This window comes from Akebia trifoliata, chromosome 8 (genome assembly GCF_017979445.1).
Source record: "Akebia trifoliata isolate Shusen 1 chromosome 8, ASM1797944v1, whole genome shotgun sequence".
Lineage (NCBI taxonomy): Eukaryota > Viridiplantae > Streptophyta > Magnoliopsida > Ranunculales > Lardizabalaceae > Akebia > Akebia trifoliata.
Genome location: NC_141382.1, coordinates 3,467,518 through 3,485,922, shown reverse-complemented (window position 1 = coordinate 3,485,922; position 18,405 = coordinate 3,467,518). Strand labels below are relative to the sequence as shown.

At 35.9% G+C, this 18,405-nt stretch overlaps 4 protein-coding genes across 12 annotated transcripts; 2 read left to right on the top strand and 2 right to left on the bottom strand.

The window, feature by feature from the left end:
- Positions 1 to 297: 297 nt before the first annotated feature.
- LOC147395513 (pentatricopeptide repeat-containing protein At1g76280-like) lies at positions 298 to 10,934 on the top strand. 9 transcript variants are annotated; one of them, XM_086450603.1, is made up of 14 exons: positions 865 to 890; positions 1,001 to 1,053; positions 1,142 to 1,197; positions 1,269 to 1,342; positions 3,134 to 3,241; positions 5,236 to 5,418; positions 5,692 to 6,330; positions 7,048 to 7,143; positions 7,314 to 7,487; positions 7,902 to 8,129; positions 8,857 to 9,000; positions 9,133 to 9,321; positions 9,785 to 9,904; positions 10,288 to 10,934. In XM_086450603.1, exons 5-14 carry the CDS (start codon positions 3,140 to 3,142, stop codon positions 10,693 to 10,695), a joined length of 2,283 nt encoding a protein of 760 aa, XP_086306729.1. In that variant the 5' UTR covers positions 865 to 890; positions 1,001 to 1,053; positions 1,142 to 1,197; positions 1,269 to 1,342; positions 3,134 to 3,139; the 3' UTR covers positions 10,696 to 10,934. The 9 variants fall into 9 exon arrangements, with proteins under 9 accessions (XP_086306722.1, XP_086306721.1, XP_086306729.1 ...); XM_086450600.1 differs by having other exon boundaries at positions 867 to 890; positions 3,115 to 3,241; XM_086450596.1 differs by lacking the exons at positions 1,142 to 1,197; positions 1,269 to 1,342 and adding an exon at positions 298 to 519 and having other exon boundaries at positions 833 to 890.
- A 2,060-nt stretch (positions 10,935 to 12,994) lies between these two features.
- Positions 12,995 to 13,624, bottom strand: LOC147395512 (germin-like protein 9-3). The gene has a single exon (XM_086452704.1). It carries the CDS (start codon positions 13,613 to 13,615, stop codon positions 12,995 to 12,997), a length of 621 nt encoding a protein of 206 aa, XP_086308830.1. The 5' UTR covers positions 13,616 to 13,624.
- Positions 13,625 to 14,587: 963 nt separating this feature from the next.
- LOC147395511 (putative germin-like protein 9-2) lies at positions 14,588 to 15,225 on the top strand. Its single transcript, XM_086452724.1, has one exon. It carries the CDS (start codon positions 14,588 to 14,590, stop codon positions 15,209 to 15,211), a length of 624 nt encoding a protein of 207 aa, XP_086308850.1. The 3' UTR covers positions 15,212 to 15,225.
- Positions 15,226 to 17,324: 2,099 nt separating this feature from the next.
- Positions 17,325 to 17,945, bottom strand: LOC147395510 (germin-like protein 9-3). The gene has a single exon (XM_086452656.1). It carries the CDS (start codon positions 17,943 to 17,945, stop codon positions 17,325 to 17,327), a length of 621 nt encoding a protein of 206 aa, XP_086308782.1.
- Positions 17,946 to 18,405: the final 460 nt, after the last annotated feature.

The following is an 18,405-nucleotide window of genomic DNA, read 5'->3' as shown; positions in this document are numbered from 1 at the left end:
AGAAATATAAATATAAGAGTTGTCATAATCTAATAACCCCACGAGACATACTCAATCGATTCTCTTGATGTGACAAATTCGAAAATCGTAGATTTGACACCTCGGGATATACAATCCTCTTGGGGCACACTTTTTTATATTAGAAAGTATAGTTGTGTATCTCGAAGAGTACAGATCTGTCATTCTCAAATTTGTCACGTCAGTAGAGTCGATTGAATATGCCACGTGGGGTAATCGGATTATCACGATTATAAAGAAAAAAAAAGAATGAACGTGCGAGTCAAATCGGTTGCTAACAATTTGAGATACACTCTCGTAGTGGTACGAGGGTTGAAACATCAAAAAACACTCTCCTACATTGGCCATTAGGGCACAAACACCAAACTCAACCCATATTTGGGTTTCTCTGCAATCTTCGCTCAGAATAAAATCCAAAGCATGCATATATCGTTTTGCAGGTCGAGGGCTCATCTTCGTTTATTTGCAGAGTCGTTTTGTAGAGCTAAATCACACAAAAAGGTACATTTTATTCACACACACACAATAAAAAAAAAGCACACTTCGCATATTTTTTGCAATTCTATTTAGTTTCAGTAAAAATATTAAATTTTTACTGATTATGACTTGAAAGTTTCAATTTTTTAATTCAATTATTAATTTTTTCAGGGGAGGAAGAAGTTGTTAATAGATAATTAAAAAAAAAAAATAAACGCTTTGCATAATTTTTTTTTCCCAACAGAATTCTATTTAATTTCAGTATAAAGGTTTAATTTTTAATGATCAATACTTGAAATTTTCACGTTTTTTAAGTCAATTATTAATTTTTTTTCAGGGGAAGAAGAATGCTTTCGATGGATCCAAATCCTCACGAACCTTTTCGAATTCGAAAGGTTTTTATTTTTATTTTTATTTTATTTTTTGTGATTTTTTAATTCAATTATCAATGTTCTTAAGTGTTCAAGTACTTTACAAGGTTTATGATGCCTCCTTACGGTTGCAGGTATCAGACATTTTAGCATTGGAGCAGAATCTGTTGCAGCAACGTCAATGCAGGTACAAATCGTTAACGCCCTTCATTTAGGGGAAAGAGACAGAGCTTCCAATCTGCTTTTGAATCTCAGTCAGCGGAATGATTCTTTAGGAGTTGATGACTTTACTTATATACTCGATTATTGTGCAAGATCACCGGATCCGTTGGTAAGCATAATAACTTCTCGAAATTATTGATCAACATTGAGTTTTAATGTGATCCTACATTGTCAATCTAGGTTGTATTAAGTCAACTACAAGAAAGTTAGGATCAAGAGCAAGTATATGGAGCAGTGTTTTTAAATGCTAAGAGGTAAGGTGATACTTCTCACTAGCCAAAGCCTCAAGATAAGCTTTATAGGCATGCGTTTTTAAAAAGATAAATACAAATATATATAAGTGAATAACACAAATTCAAATAAAAGGAGGCTAAGTTTCTTTTATACTATATTATGATGGTCATCTCGAATCAGATTATTTTCACATAATATAAAAAAATAAATAATAAAAACATAAAACAGAAATAAAAAACACAATACCAAATTATAAATTCCTTGAAACTAAATTAAAATTGTACCATACCCATTGTTTAACTCTTCCAAAGTTTTAATTACTTAAACAAAAAACACAATACTTAAGTGTAGCAATGACTCTAACTAAGAAACTATAGCGACACTTTAAGATTAGATGAAGATGTAGAGTAGGTTTTGCATAAAAAAAAAAGAACGAGAGAAAAAATAATTTAAAGAAAAAGTAAAAGAATGAAGATCCAATGATTGATGGAGTTGCAAATTGACTAATGCTTGTCGAGATTAGGACCAATAGTATGGACCTTTATGTTAATTAAATGTTGTACAACAACAACAAAGCCTTATCCCAAATCCTTGGGGTAAGGATCAATAGGTGCCAAAAGGCATACATGTCCTCTAAGGCATAAGTTTTCTTCAATGTCTCTTTGAGAAAGGCATAAGATTTTGGGGAAAATGTCCCTTACGTTAAAGTCTCAAGGCTTTTATGTGAGATGAACCTCAAGGCCTAATTCTCAGGTGCTTTAGAATACGTTAATACAGACTGCAACTTTTGTTACACACATAAGCTAGGGCTAGTACAAATTGATGTATAGGAAACACTTCAAAGCAATTTCCATTTCCTTGCTTCTGTTATCCATAAAAATGTAGAGGTTGATAAGCATGTTCCCTATAGAATTAGAGCTGGATGGTGGAAGTGGGGTGTGCTTCTGGTGTGATATGTGCTGATGCATTCGGATCAAATTAAAAGGAAAATGTTATGTGACAATTGTAACACTGGTTATGTTTTATGAAATTGAATGTGGGCAATCAAGAAATAACATGTTCGTAGTGTAAGAGATATGAGATGTTGAGATGGGTCAGTGGAAAAATTAAGAAAGATAAAATTAGAAGTGAATACATTCATCAAATATAGGAGTCACACCAGGAGGTGATAAGTTAAGGGAAATTCGAATGAGATGATTTGTTATGGGCATCAAAGACCAATATAACTTTTGTTAGAAGGAATATCCCTTTGTACAAATTGAATGAAATAACCAAATTCGTTCAACCATCCCAACTTTTTGGGATTTTGATGATTTTGCCTGTTTTTTTTTTTTTTTTTATAATAAAAAACAAGGAAAAAGAGTAAGTCTTACACTCTCCATTGTTTGTGTTTTTTTTTTTTTCTCCCTGGAACATGTTTTGATTTGTGAAATAGATCGGTTGCCGGTGAAAATGCTGGAGATTGTGAACAAATTGGCTAGTCCTTTCGGGGAATCTCAAGGCCTAATTGACCCATTCTCTCTCTTTTTTTTAATTAACCAACTTGGATGATGCTAAAAAGTAAATCTGTTGCATTCATTTGGATAGTTAGAAAATATTCATTTGGATTGGATGCTTAGGGTCATTTTAGAAATTGTAACTTTTGGCCAGGATAATCTCCTTGTTGGTAGTTAGGACCCATGGGTCCTTACATCCACTATGTGTGGGAGGATGGTTTGCCTGTTCAGCTTATTTTATGTTCCCTAGTGTTTATTAGATAAGAGGATGTTCTTTGAATGTTGCATTTTTGCAGATGACTCTTTCTTGTGCAGTTTGTCATGGAGACTTGGAGAATTATGGAAGAAAAAGAGATAGGTTTGAACAAGAGATGTTGTATGTTTATCATTCAATCTCTCACGAAGGGAGGCTATCTTAATGAGGTATACCATTCCAACCTTTTGTCTTTATCTGTTATTTGAAACTCTTTTTTATGGCTTTCTTTCATTCTCGGCTTCTGTTTACTGGTAATGGTATTTAAGATAATAACCATGAAAAGCAACCCAATCATGATTATAGCATGACCTCTTAGTCTGAACATGTGTTACTAGATTCATTCCTACTATGTTGAACAATGAACATGTTTTGTGGAATACAATGAACCCATACCAAACTAGAATTTTTTCTGGGTTGAGTTTGACATATCCATCCACATTTTGGTGAGTTTTTGTGATATCCCCCTAAGGTCTCAAACTGATGACATACCCCCTTTGACCTTGATCTTCTCTAATAGACTATGAATGACTAAATGTGTGCCTTCGTTTTCAACTTTTTAACCAAAGAAAACCTTAGGTTTTTTCTTCCCAAGACCAGCCATCTTTGAGGATTTTGTGTACAGATGGGATGGTTTATATGTAGACTGAGTTCGAGGCTTTTGTTGGTTTGCTTGCCTTCTTTTGCTTTTGGTTTTTCTTGTGTGGTGGCTGCCTTGACCACCTTTGCTTGTTTTTTTTTTAACCTTGTTTTTCCCTTATTGATAAAATCTTTGCTTTACCTTCATAAAAAAAAGCCATCTTCAACCTATTGGATAAAAATTTTTACCCTAATCTTGAGATTCTATCTACTTCAACGTTTAAAAAGAATTATTGTCCTCTTCAACCTTAAGATTCTATCTACTTAAACCTTCACCTCAAGAACAATTTTTTTTTTTGTATTTTTTTTTATTTTTATAACTGAAATTTTATTAATAAAAGAACAAGGTGTCCTCAAGAACAATATAGGATTTTTTAAATAGAGGATTCTGGGATTTTGGACATAAAAAGTGAGAGTGAGGGTTTTTTATAAGGGACTAAGGCCATGTTGAAAACAAGGGATTGAAGGTGAGGTTCAATATATTAAAGTTATTTATCATAGAGGTTGAAGATTGGAGATGATTGGTTTTTTGGGGAAAGAAATCTATGGTTTTTTGTTATATGGGTTGAAGAAAAAGGCATTTAGGTTCTTTCTTATTATTCTATGAGAGAAGACCTTGGTCTGGTGGGCATCCCATCAATTTGAAAATATAGGAGGTAAGATTGGGGGAGAGTGGGAGGGTGGTAGTAAATACTACTTTGGCTTTGTAGTGAGGAACTCCATTGCCCAGCCATTTAACGAACTTTATATGAGCTATCATTAGGTTCACACCCTTGACCAGGTTCAAATCTCAAGGCTATCCCTTGACAACCTTGAAATGGAGTGGCACCTTTATTTTATGCTCCATCCTACTTGGTTTTATTTTTAATTCTCGGTTCTGTCATATATGCATCACTCTGCTTTTGATGTAGCATGCACTTCTTTTGTTATCCGGTAGATCTAGTTGACCATATCTAAGGCACTTGCTAGCTTTAGAGAGCTCAAAATGTGATGTTTATGTGCCTCCCTCTATGTGAAATCCACCAAATATTGTAATCCATGACATATGAAGCACCTCTTTTTTTTTTTTTTGGGGGGGGGGGGGGTTTGTATTCTGTGGACATTTAATCACATTTAATTTAATCACATTTAATCAGTGATCAATTGATTGTTTTTAATTCTATATGTAAACAAGTTGATGTCGTTGCTTTTGCTTTGGTTACCTTTTTTTCGTTTTAATAATTGTAAGAACGTACTTATATAAAATAATGTAAGAATATGATCATTTCCTCTGGTGGTCTCTGTTGAGTGACTTGATGGGACAAATTGGATCCTTTGCTATTTTCAGATGAATAAACCTCTATCTGGATAGAGCACAAATGATATTTAAACATGTTATTATTGTTGTTGTTTGGTTGGGCACTGTCATGTTCACCAATATTGGTCCAGCAGTTGTAAATTCTGCACTATTTTGGTTGAACTGTAGTTGGAACTAAATTATTCATGTCTTTACCAACAAATTATCTTTTTTTTTTTCTTCTTCCAGGCATTCAATTGGCTGACTTTTCTTGGGGAAAACCATCGTACTGATTCTGTGCTGCCCATGTATAATGTTTTCTTGAATGGTTGTGCTCAAATGCGAAGCATGGCTCATGCCAACAATTGTTTGGGCTTAATGGAGAGCCGACTGATGGGGAAATCTGAAGTAACATACTGGGAGCTTGTCAAGGTTTGTGGTGCTCAGAGGCCTAGCTTCTTGTTATTGCACCACTGAAGGCACTTCATTCATTTCAGTTATCTTTCTTTTGGTTCCCTTACAAGTTTTCTTAGCATTAGTCTTTTTTCCTTTGTTGGTCTTGTTTTGTTGTTTCATTTATAGTAAAACTAGATTAATATTGTGGAAAGCAATTTCAGTTTTGGATGAGTCTTATGTTTGAGTTTTGATTAATTCTGCAATATACATGCATATTCTAATGCCAGTTTTATTTTACTTCATTTGTAGCTTGCAGTTTGGCAGCAAAACCTGTCTGCAGTCCATGAAATCTGGAAAGAATTGACCAAATTCTATAACCCAAGCATTATTTCACTTCGAAAATTTATTTGGTCGTTTACAAGATTAGGAGATCTGGTATCTGCTTGTGAAGCTTTACAACATATGGTGGCTTTGGCTTTCCAGAGAAGTGCCTCTATTAAAAGATCTTCTGGAGGAAAAATTTGTTCTTCAAGATTGGATATTCCCATTCCTTCAAATAGTGAATTTGGAATTAAGAGATGTTGCATGAAGGGCAATGGAAACCGTCCGCCTCATTCTCTATTTGAAGATGGTTCGACAAGAACAGAAGGAATTCTAAGAGACAGCCACGTCGATACATCTAATAAGACACACCAAGTGCCCTATGACATGTACAATTGTCTTGACAGTTCGCTGGTTGAGGCAGATAAAGGTTGTAGAAGTTTGTCTTCTGTGGCTAATCAGGGCAGTGCTTTGGGTTTAGAACTTCAGAGTGGCGGCTTTAACAGGCTAAGAAAAGATATTGAAACCATACCAATTATGAAAGTCTTAAGATGGTCTTTCAGTGATGTGATACATGCATGTGCACAGTCTAGAAACTGTGAGCTGGCTGAGCAGCTGTTGCTACAGGTAGTTTTCATACACTCACTTAAAAAAGTCCTCTTATGTTTTCTAGGATCTTGTTACATTTTAAACTGATATACCCCATAAACAATGTATCTTGAGGATGATTCTCCCTCCTCTTTTGTCTTCTCTCTTCTTCTCCTTTCTAAGAACACCCTCAACTTTATCGTCTTTTTCTCTTCTACCCCTTTCCAAAAACTCCCCTACAACTGTTCTATATTGTTTTTCCTCTTTTCCTTTTTTTTTTCCAATAATACCCTTCCAAATTTATTGTTTTTCCTCTTCCGCCCCCTAAACCCCAATATATCTCAACTTATCAATTTCTATATCTATGTCACGGGCAAACTCTAGTATATGTGTATATCTCAACTTATCAAAAAAAAAAAAAATTTATTTGGCAATAATCTAAATATTTACACTGAACATGGTGACAGTTCAATGAGATAAACATTTTACTGTGTGCAGTAGAGGAGATATTTTTCCTTCTAAAATTTATCAAGTTCTCTGCTTATACCTCGTGAGAATTACGGCATTGGGTTTGAAAATGATACAGACTCACAGTATTTTCAAGTCTCTTTACACTTCCTGTCCCTATGTACAGTTGAGGCTATGTTCATCCTGTTGACTTGTATGCTTTACTAGTTATTTTTATATGCACTTTCATTATATTTTATTTAGTTTTCCATCATATGGTTCACTAAGTTTAGGTTCCTGTTAATGTAGATGTGCAATCTTGGGTTGGAACCATCTAGCCACACATATGATGGCTTCATCAGAGCTGTTGTTTCTGAGAGAGGTGTTATTGATGGCATGAAAGTGGTGAGTTGTCTTGATGGATTGCAGTTTTCGCATAGAATATCAATATCTAAATTCTTTTGCATTCTCTTCAGTTTGCAAATACGACTATTTTCTTGCGTAAATGGCTTTTTTATTTCTGTTTTTTAGAAGCCATATTCTTTTCGACCAAACTTATTTTCATGTTTTGGCAGCTAAAAGCAATGGGAGACATGAATTTGAAGCCTTATAATGCCACTCTTGCAACCCTTTCCATAGGTTGCAGCAAAATTTTAGAACTGGACTTAGCCGAGGCTCTGCTGGAACAAATGGTTGAACATCCATATGTTCACCCCTTTAATGCATTACTTGCTGCGTGTGATGTTATGGTAAACATTTGCTTCTAAAACTTGAGATTCCTTATCATCATTATCTCCTTTAACTGTGTTATATTAGCTTCAACAGTCTTTTTTTTAGTTTTTTTTAATAATTAGAAAGAAAAGGAATCTGCCAAGAACAATTCAAAATGAGTTTTGATCCTTTCCTTTCAGTTCAAGAAGTAGGCCTTGTTTGTTTGATGGTACAATAGAAGTGGTTCAAAAGCAAGCCTAAGAGTCATTAATTTGTAGAGATCTACCAAATAAAAACCAAGATGGAATTAGTTTTACTGATTATGCTTCAACTTCATTCAAAAATTAATTCCAACAAATTATTTTAGTAATGACGACACCTGACTTTAGGTTCCCGTTCTACTACTTGTTTTTCTATGATGATGGAATTCTTGAACTATTGTCATGTTGCAGGATCAACCTGAACGTGCAGTACGGGTATTTGCTAAAATAAAGCAGTTGAAGCTCAAGTCAGATATTAGGACATATGAGCTGCTTTTTTCCTTGTTTGGCAATGTGAATGCCCCTTATGAGGAGGGGAATATGTTGTCACAGGTAGATACTGCAAAAAGGATAAATGCAATAGAAGTGGATATGATGCAAAATGGAGTTCAGCACAGTCATATGTCCATGCTGAATTTGGTAATCCTCTTTTTCATATTATCATCTTCTATCCAGGGGTGGAGCCAGTATTTTGCCCATGTGGGGGCAACCAAGAGTAGAAATTTTTTTGTGGGGACCACTAAGAATGAAATAAAAATGGTTGTGGGGGCAACTAAGAGTGGAATATTTTTTATTTTTTTGGGTGGGGGCAATAGTGGCAGATTTTTTTATCCGCCGTGAGCTCACTAATCAATAGACTTTGAAAATTCTTGTGGGGGCAAGTGCCCTCACTGTAAATCCGCCCCCTGCTTCTATCCCAGTTTTGTACTGGTGTGTAAAAAAATAATGTTAAGTTAACGTCTAGAATATTTGTCTTTGTTTGTTTATATATCTTTTTATTTCCTTTGGTAATAGCTGATATCATATATTTTAGTCCAAAAGATTGATAGTGGATCCCTAACCCCCTCAAATGAGAGAAAATAGTAGGTGTATGTGCTCATTGGTCACTAGACACTTTTGTTCATTCAATTTGTGAATTAATTCATCCAATGTTTCAGATGCTGAGGCATAGGGCATAAGGCATAAGCCTCGCATAATGAAATTTGTAAATTCATAATATAATATATTTAAATAAATAACATTAATAAATAGAAAAATTATGGTAGCTCATAGCCACCATGTTTCAAATTTCTTAAGATGTTGGTACAATTCTGGCTTTTGAGTACACTGGAAAATAACATTTATCTTATATTTGGTTTTCTTTCAGCTGAAAGCTCTTGGAGCTGAGGGCATGACTAGAGAGGTAATCCAGTATTTTGGTGTAGCAGAAAACCATTTCTTTCGCACAAACAGTGATCCAGGAACAGCTATCTACAATACCGTAATGCATTCACTTGTTGAGGCTAAGGAAGTAAGTGTTTTCAATAATGAAGCTAAACATTTTTCTCATTTTCTTTGTCCATATATATATATATATATTTGGCACTTTTTTATTATTTATGGAGTGCTACTTGACTATCCATCCCTTTGTCATCCAATGCAGAGTCACATGGCCATAGAAGTTTTCAAAAGAATGAAATTGTTTGATTTGCCACCGGATGCTGCAACATACAATATCATGATTGATTGCTGCAGTATTATAAGATGTTTCAGATCTGCTTGTGCACTTGTTTCTATGATGCTGCGTGATGGTTTTTGTCCGCAGACATGTACTTATACTGCTCTCATAAAGGTATTCTTCTCAAGATTCTTTGGTATAGAACCATTTTGAGGCTTATGTATCTAATAGGAGTTTTTTTCCAACTCTTAACTCTTAGACCAACATTCTACCACTTTCTTTGAGTTTAATTTGTTAAACATTCTATCTATTGTGACATGAGATAATGGATCTGTACTTAATATTGTTGGAATAAATCACGTAGTTTTGGAGCCGTTTATTTTCTGCCTACCGAATTTAATGTTTTGCCCATATTATGATGATTTTACCTTTTAGATTGGATTCTGTTATTTTGTGTGTGTGTGTGTGTGTGCGTGTGCGTGTTTTTCCTTTAATTTTCTTTATTCCTAATCTTTGGGTTGCCACTTGGTGCTCCTCTCAACCTCTGTTTTGGTTTCCTTTTTTCTTTGTATCCCCATTTCCTGATTAATGGAATTGTGTTGCTTATCGAGACAAAATGTTTTTTCTTTTTCCTCAGATTGTGTTGGCAAATGAAGATTTTGATGAAGCATTGCATCTTTTGGATCAAGTGAGCATGGAAGGGATTCAGTTAGATGTGCTGTTATTTAACACCATTCTTCTAGAGGCATCTCTGAAGGTACTCGTATCTCTGTATATTATTTTGGAAAGGAAAATACTCAAGTAAAATTGAAATTGACATCGATTGACACATTCCTGATGTGGATGTGTGTACGGAGTCATAGATGCTTTCATCGAGATATGAGTGAAAAGCATCTTTGACTCCATACACACATCCACGTCAGCAATGTGTGAATCGATGTCAAATTCAATGTTATTCTAGCACAACTCTTTTGGAAATAAACATAACTATTCAGTAGAACATTAGGGCATACTACAATAACCCATTTTACACTTCTGAGACTCATGTCATTCTATGCATGTGTCTGCTAGTAATTTAGACTGACCAACCTTTAAGTTCTGTTTGATGGTTGACCCTCTATGCTGACTTGATTCTTTCAGGGCCGAATTGACATAATCGAGCTTATTGTAGAGCGAATGCACCAAGAGAAAATCCAGCCCGATCCATCAACCTGTTCTTATGTGTTCTCCACGTACGTTGACAGCAGTTTTCTCAGCACGGCCATGGAGGCATTGCAGGTTCTTAGTATGCGAATGATATCTGAGGACGACAACATTCTTCAAGAAAAGAGGCAAGAGTTTGAGGATGATTTTATCCTCGCAGAAGACTCCAAAGCTGACTTACGGATAATAAAGATCTTTAGGGATTCTGGGGAAAATTTTGCTGCTGCCCTATTGAACCTAAGATGGTGTGCAATTGCTGGGTTCCCAATTTCATGGTCACCCAATGAAAGTCTTTGGGCCAGAAGGCTTTCCTCTGACTATGATCAAAGAAAAAGAGCTAGATGAGAAGCCAAGCTCACCTAAATTTTCCAACAAATGGGTTCCCCTAAATTTTTTATGTTCATGGGGCCAACCTATGAGCCAGTTTGTATTCTTTTTTATGAAATGGCCTAGACCTTTTTTCAAGCTTGTTTCATAGTAATCGAAGTTTCAGATGTTTACACCCGCAAGTTTCAAGATTGGGTGAACATCAAAGTCTATGTGTTGTAATAAAGTAAACTAGTAATTAACCCTCTTTTTGTTTAGTTTGTGATCATTGAACAATTCTTTTAAGCCTCTTTGCATTTAGCTTGGCAGGTTTAGTTGGAAACTAGAGTCACGAAGTAAAATACTGCCCCGCATCTAATGTATTTAAATTTAAACACATAAGTTAATGTTTGTATATAAATTAATTTGGAAGTGTATGTGTTGTCATTTAGTAATGATGTTAAGGCTATTTTGATCTTCTAGATAGTCAATATTGAGTGAAGCTAGTCGACTGGCTTGTTAAGATCGGTGGTGGGGTTGTGTGGACTGTCATGTTGGCAAAATAACACATCAACTCTCTGGGGTCCATGATGTGGTTCAGATTTAGGCGGAAAAAAAGGATAATGCTGAAGTGACCTCACATTGTACACCTTGACGTGAAAGTGTATGGGAATCATAGATGCTTTCCTCGAGATATGAGTGAAAAAGCATATATGGTTACTATCCACTTTCACTCCAAGATGTGCAATATAAGGTTCAATCCTGAGGTCACTCCAACACGACTCGAAAAAAGAAGCAATAAGCTATGAGGCATGCATACCAAACCAAAGAAGAGACAAGCATGAGCTAAGTAACAGCCATTGCACGTCCACAACACCAATTGGGTCCAAGAAGGAAATATACAAACAAGCCTAGTAAACTTCAACCTATAGTTGGCTACCTTGTGTACAACCTTTAACACAAAGCTTAAAATTCCCTTAACCTTGGAACTATACATGTTCATTGGCCAAGCTAAGTTATCTATAATAGTGTTTTTAAATACTATAAGCATCGAAAGCCTCTAGGCACCTTGCATAAGTCTTACATGCATGCATTTTTTAAATAAATAAGAAAGGGTTGGGATCAGGTAACAGGTAACCCATGGAAAATTTAAAAAATCCCGACAAGGAATTTACTTATTCTTGGGATATGTGTTTTATCCTAATGGTTGTCTCGACAAATTATTAACTTCGTCGAAGGGAAGTTCTTCATGTAACTGACATGCATGGACTACTCAAAACCAACACCCCAACCTTTTACGTGACAAGCTAGAAAAGCCTTTTTTCTGGATCATAACCGTTACAGTGTCTGTATTGCACTTATATTGCCACCTCAAATGGTGGAAAACCCTTCACACCACCCACATAGTAGCTATTGTTGTTGTGGATATGAAAACAAGTGCATTAAGGTGTGGAAGCTACTTAACTATTCTACAAAAAAGAGAAAACCAAGATTGAGTCACTTAGGTTCTGCTTGGCACAATTGATCATACTTATTTGGCATCGGTGATGCAATCCCAATTCTTATGCAATTGACTCCATATAAGCACTTCAATTGAATTGGGGTTCATGGGAAAATAAGTTTTGGTCGCAAGGTTCGGGATAGATCACATGAGCCCACGAGTTACATGTCACACAGTGGAGAGCCTTGTATATTTCTCGGGTTCATGGACACCATTAAGAGGCTGTCCATTTCATGTGTATTGGCAACAACCAATTGTGTTGCTCCATTCCTCATCATCTTTTTTCATAAAATAATTAACGCAACAAACATCACAAATTACAATAATGTTATTCAATATAAATACATGATATTCGTTAAAATACTATTCATGAAAATGGGTAGATACCCATTTCTGTAAATAAAAAAAAATAAAAAAACCCATCCCTGGTTATGTAATTTCTCTGGATCTTCCACCGGCATAATTCAACCATCCAAAAATTATGAAATATGATCAACTTGACTTGTGATAATTTATCTCTGTGTTTTTTCTGGAGTAGAAGAAACACATAAAATTAGTATTAAACATGCAATAACTAGGCTAAAATGATTGGAACCATCACCAATGATTGTGTTAATAGATGAACTTTATTATTAGTACATCTTGGATAAAGGCAAGAAAAATTCAATAATCCATTAAAAAGGTGAGCAAAGACTAGATTATTATTTTTGAAAGCTAACACAGATACCCTTGATAGAGTAAAAGATTATTATTCACTTCAAGTGAAAGGAAAATAAATCCACAACATAGATAAGCTGAAGGAACAACTGTGAGATGAAATAGTGAGGAGCTTTAATTTTAGGCTTTGATTGCAAGTCCGGCCTTGATCGCTTGAATGGTGGCAACATCAGTCTTGAATGACATAGCTAAGATGGTGTCATCAATGCCTGTGGTAAAGACAGAGTTGGGAACCGACACTGTTCCAGCATTTGCACTACCGAAGGCGGAGACTGCAACGGCAAAGTTCTTAGCATCTGCATTGTACTGGTAGTGAACGAGCCCCTTAGGGAACACAAACATGTCACCTGCTTGGAGTGTTTGTGTATAGAGCTTTTTATCCGTGTCGACGAAGCCCACTTCAAGAGAACCACCAAGGAGGAAAAGTAGCTCAGCGGAGCGGGGATGAGTGTGAGGAGGATTAATGGTGCCCATTGGATATTGTAGCACAGCATAGGAAACACTCTGGCCATCAAGAGCCGGGAATTCAGCCAAGCTAGTTTTCAAGACCTCAAATGTAGTGGGTGGGTCTGCCCCAACAAGGATCCGTAAGGCAGTGTTGGTGAAGAAGTTGGCGTCGACTGCAGTGACATTTGAGGGGAGTGTAAAGTCAGTGGTGATGTCAGGGTCCCCTGCAGTTGCAAATTTGAGAATGGCAAACACAGCTAGTAGTGCTAAGAAGGTTTCATGCTTGAAAGCCATGGTAGATGACTCGATATGTTATGATAGAATAGGCTGTATAGCTTAATAGCGTATTTTTAAGGATACTTAAGGGTTCGTTGAAGTGTTGTTTATATAAAGGAAGGCAAGGGAGAACTAATGAGGTTGTTGGACTGCAATTACAGATGGCAACTACAATGTTCTGTTTGTCTTATGTCTAGTTCCTTGAAGATATCACCTTGTTTGTGCAGAAGTCTGCACACTCTGTAATAATATCTTATTGAATTTAGTAGAACAAACAGTAGATGAATAAATCCAGATTACTATTAAAATTGCCTGAAGGTGTTATAATGTTGAGATTATAATTTGAGCCAAACCTTAGTCATGTTTGAAGAGTGTGTTTTAATCTTCAATTGGGATGTAATAAGTAAAAGTTGGGGTGCCAACAGCAGCTATCAAAAAAAAGAAGCCATTCCCAGTTATTAAAAAAATAAGAATAAAATAAAAACATAAGTTTCTAACTATAGAACCTATCACAAAAATACCCTTTTCCCTGATATGGGAAATGAAATTAAAAAAATACCAAGTGATACACATATGTGGTTATTTGAGGGATTTTTTTATTAGTAAATTAAGTTAATGATAAGGCAGTCTAAAACTCAAACAAGGACTGAAAAGTATCTTCAACTTGATGCAATCAAGACTCATTAGTCAAAAGCCTTATCCCAATAATTTGGGATCTTATTCTAATATACCATTAGCTGTTGAAATTCTCTTTTCTTGTCTAGAACTTCACATGGAACCAAAAGAAAAGGAGAAACAAACAGCCTAGTAAACATCAACCTCGGCCGGCCGCAACGTCTGTCACAATATTATAACATCCATAAAAAGCAAAGCTCAACACTCCAACACTATAAATAGAAAATCAATCAAAGCTATCCATAACTATAACAAGTCAACTTCAACAAACACTACATTCTTCAGATATTTGTATCTGCTCATATCCTTTGAACCATGGCCTTGAAATTTCTCAAGCTTACTTTGTTCCTTCTACTTGTTGCCTTGGCTACCTCCCCGATGTCCCATGCAAGTGATCCAGATATCACCTCAGACTTCATCGTTCCACCGAACTCTAATGTTGTTGATGGGACATTCTTCACCTATACTGGAATGCGTGGAATATTTAATACTGCCCCAGTAACCTTTAAGGTGACAAAAGCTAGCATGGCTGAGTTTCCAGCTCTTAATGGCCAAAGCGTCTCATTTGCTGTACTTCAGTACCCTGCAGGTTCCATCAACCCACCTCACACCCACCCTCGCTCTGCTGAGCTCCTGTTCGTTGTGGAAGGCAGCCTTGAAGTTGGAGTCATCGACACCACTAACAAGCTTTACACTCAAACACTCCAACTAGGAGACATGTTTGTGTTTCCAAAGGGACTTGTGCACTATCAGTACAATGCCAATGCAACGGTACCAGCTACTGCCATCTCTGCTTTTGGTAGTGCAAATGCCGGAACCGTGTCAGTCCCTAGCACTGTATTTTCTACTGGTATTGATGATGGCATCCTTGCCAAGGCTTTCAAAACCGATGTACCCACCATTCAGAAGATCAAGGCTGGTCTTGCACCCAAGGCCTAAATTTGAAGATCCTCTCTAGCCTCGATATAAGAGCCAACTCTTTCTCATCAGTATTTTGTTGTGTTTATTTTTCTTTTATATGTTCACATTGCCATTTGCTTTAGTATTATTAAATAATAATGAGTTAAGCTTGCAATGACATTGAGGACATTATCAAGAAATTGAAAAATTCTGTCAGTGAACATTTTATGACATTCTTTATTTTTGAGCAATGAGAGACGTTAACATTTCTTTCGAAATCCTGGCTTGTGCACATGGGTTCCGTACTATCTCGGAGTGACTTACCCAAGATCAAAATGAAACAGTGATCCTGAAACATAAAATCTATTGGGATTGTATCTAATATTCTCCTACTTGCAGGCCCATATGGTTAACATTTTAGATATCCAAACCGTACATTTGAGTCATTCTTAACATGGGAATCTTTATCAGCAAAAAATCAGTACATTCTATTAACATTACCAACTAAAGTAAAAAAGAAAAAAACTGCCTTACATTAACGGTTTAGATAATTGGTTCGGATTTTCCAAAATCAATTCAAGCTTAGAGAAGTATGTCAAAATGGATTGAAATTCTATGAGGATGATCTTCAAGCCATGGACAATTCATTGTACAGTTGGATCGTCTAAAATATTCTCCACATACCCCTCAAGAAAGAATGCAAACAAGGAATAAGAATAGGGAGTATCTCAATCCTAAGTCATACATATGGTGGAGTCAACTACCACTTCTAATTATTTTGGCACAAGAACAGTATTATGATACAAAAAGTTTGCAAGAGTGGCAGAGAGAATTTGAATATGTACAAAATGCCTTTGTTTTTAAAAAAATGAAAAACGAGACCAGTTAGTAGGGAGAACACAAGTACAAAATGCCTTACAAGCATAAAGGCTCGTCATTAATTTAAAAATATAAGCATCTAAAAGCTAAGGAATAATGTGAGTGCTATAAGTAGTAGAGGACCTCTTGTTTTTGGCCTTGGGTGCAAAACTAGCCTTAATCTTCTTAACAGTAGACATCGATTGGTTGACCTACCATTTGTCGTGGGTGGTTGAAAAAAAGATTAGGGCTGGTCTAATACCACATGCCTAAACTTGAATCTTCAATCTACTATATTAAGATTCAAACTTTTTACTACCATTATTTAAATATATATGAATTTCTTTATTAGTAGACATTTTAATTCAATATTGTGATGTAATAACAACTTTATCGTTATATTGGCTCAATAGTGGTGTAAATGAATGATATACTCAATCATAAGGGCCTTGTGTTCTTGAGGCTTCATCATCACCATTTACGCCTTATCCTGAATAACAGGTGGGTTGAACGCAATTTTGCCAATCAATAACTCGTGTTTTTGTAAACTATTTAATCACAAAAGCAAAGCAAGCCCATAAAAATCAAGGCAATGGGCTAATACAAATTCTTAATTTGAACTTCTATGGAGAATGTCAGCTCCATGTTCATGCTCAAATTGATTTCTTTGAAAATCAATAACACATGGGGGGTGTTTCTAATGATTCCATCCATTTGATTGAAATTAATCTATTTTTGTTTTACAAAATACTTTACTCTTTGTCGGCTTTTAGTAAACTAAAACTGGATAACAAAAGCTATTACATTTCCTAGGTCAAAAGTTGGCATCATCCGATGATACCAATTCTTGAATCTACATACTTTCTTCAGGAATTTTCACTAATTTGCAATATAAAGTTTCCTCTAAATCTAGTAGAAAAAGATATATTTTTACGTTTGTTTTTGTCTAGGAATTCTAAATTATAAAGTAGAATTAGCCTTTACCATTGGTATTATAGATTCTACAAATGTAGATAATCCATGATTGATAAAATGATCAGAATTGTCATCAATGATTGTGTCAATAAAGAATACACATTATTAATACATCTTAAACTCAAATAAAGGTGAGACAAATTCAATAAATAATCTAATCAAGTGAACCAACATGGAAAAAAGTTTAGAAGATAAAGGATAAATACCCTCAAAAGAATAAAATTTTATTATTCACTATTGAATAACGAAAAAATAAATAGATGCTCAACGTATCTAGGCATGAGGAGCAATGGTAACATAAGATAGTGAGGCTCTAGTTTTAGGCCTTGGTTGCGAGTCCGGTCTTTATCGCTTGAATGGTGGCAACATCAGTCTTAAAAGACATAGCTAAGATGGTGTCATCAATGCCTGTAGTAAAGAGTGTGTTGGGAACCGACACAGTTCCAGCATTTGCACTACCAAAGGCAGAGACTGCAATGGCAGTGTTCTTAGCATCCGCATTGTACTGGTAGTGAATGAGCCCCTTAGGGAACACAAACATGTCTCCCGATTGGAGTGTCTGTGTGTAGAGAATTTTATCCGTGTCAACGAAGCCCACTTCAAGAGAACCGTCAAGGAGGAACAATAGCTCAGCGGAGCGAGGATGGGTGTGTGGAGGGTTGATGGTTCCCGCTGGGTATTGTAGCACAGCATAAGAAACACTCTGCCCATTGAGAGCCGGGAATTCAGCCAAGCTAGCTTTCAAGACCTTAAAAGTTGTGGGTGGGTCGGCCCCAACAAGGACCCGTAAGGCAGTGTTGGTGAAGAAGTTGGCGTCGACTGCGGTGACATTTGAGGGGAGTGTAAAGTCAGTGGTGATGTCAGGGTCCCCTGCAGTTGCAAATTTAACAATGGCAATGATGGCTACTAGTACTAAGAAGGTTCTGTGCTCGAAAGCCATGGTATATAACTTGATATGGTATGAAAATGTAGCTTAGGTTTGTATTTTGAGGTACTTAGACCTTCATGAAGGTGTAATTTATATAGAGGAAGCCTAGGGAGAGCTAACGAGGTTTGCATTCTTTGTGCAGGCCTGTTGGATTGCAACTAGAGATGGAAATTACAATGTCCTATTTGTTTTATGTGTAGTTCCTTGAAGATATCACCCAAGTTGTATGGTAGAATTCTGCATACTTCGTAATATCTTATTGAATTTGATAGAACAAGCAGTAGATGACAAGGAAGACAGCAACTAAACCAAGGACTGAAAAAGATTTTCGACTTCACATAATCAAGAGTCAATTGTCAATGATTATTGATCATCGTTATTATCGATGTATTATCATAGATTGCGTAAAAGCTCTTTTCTCGTCCTCAACTTCATATGGAACCAAGTAAGAAGGATAAAGAAACAGCCTTGT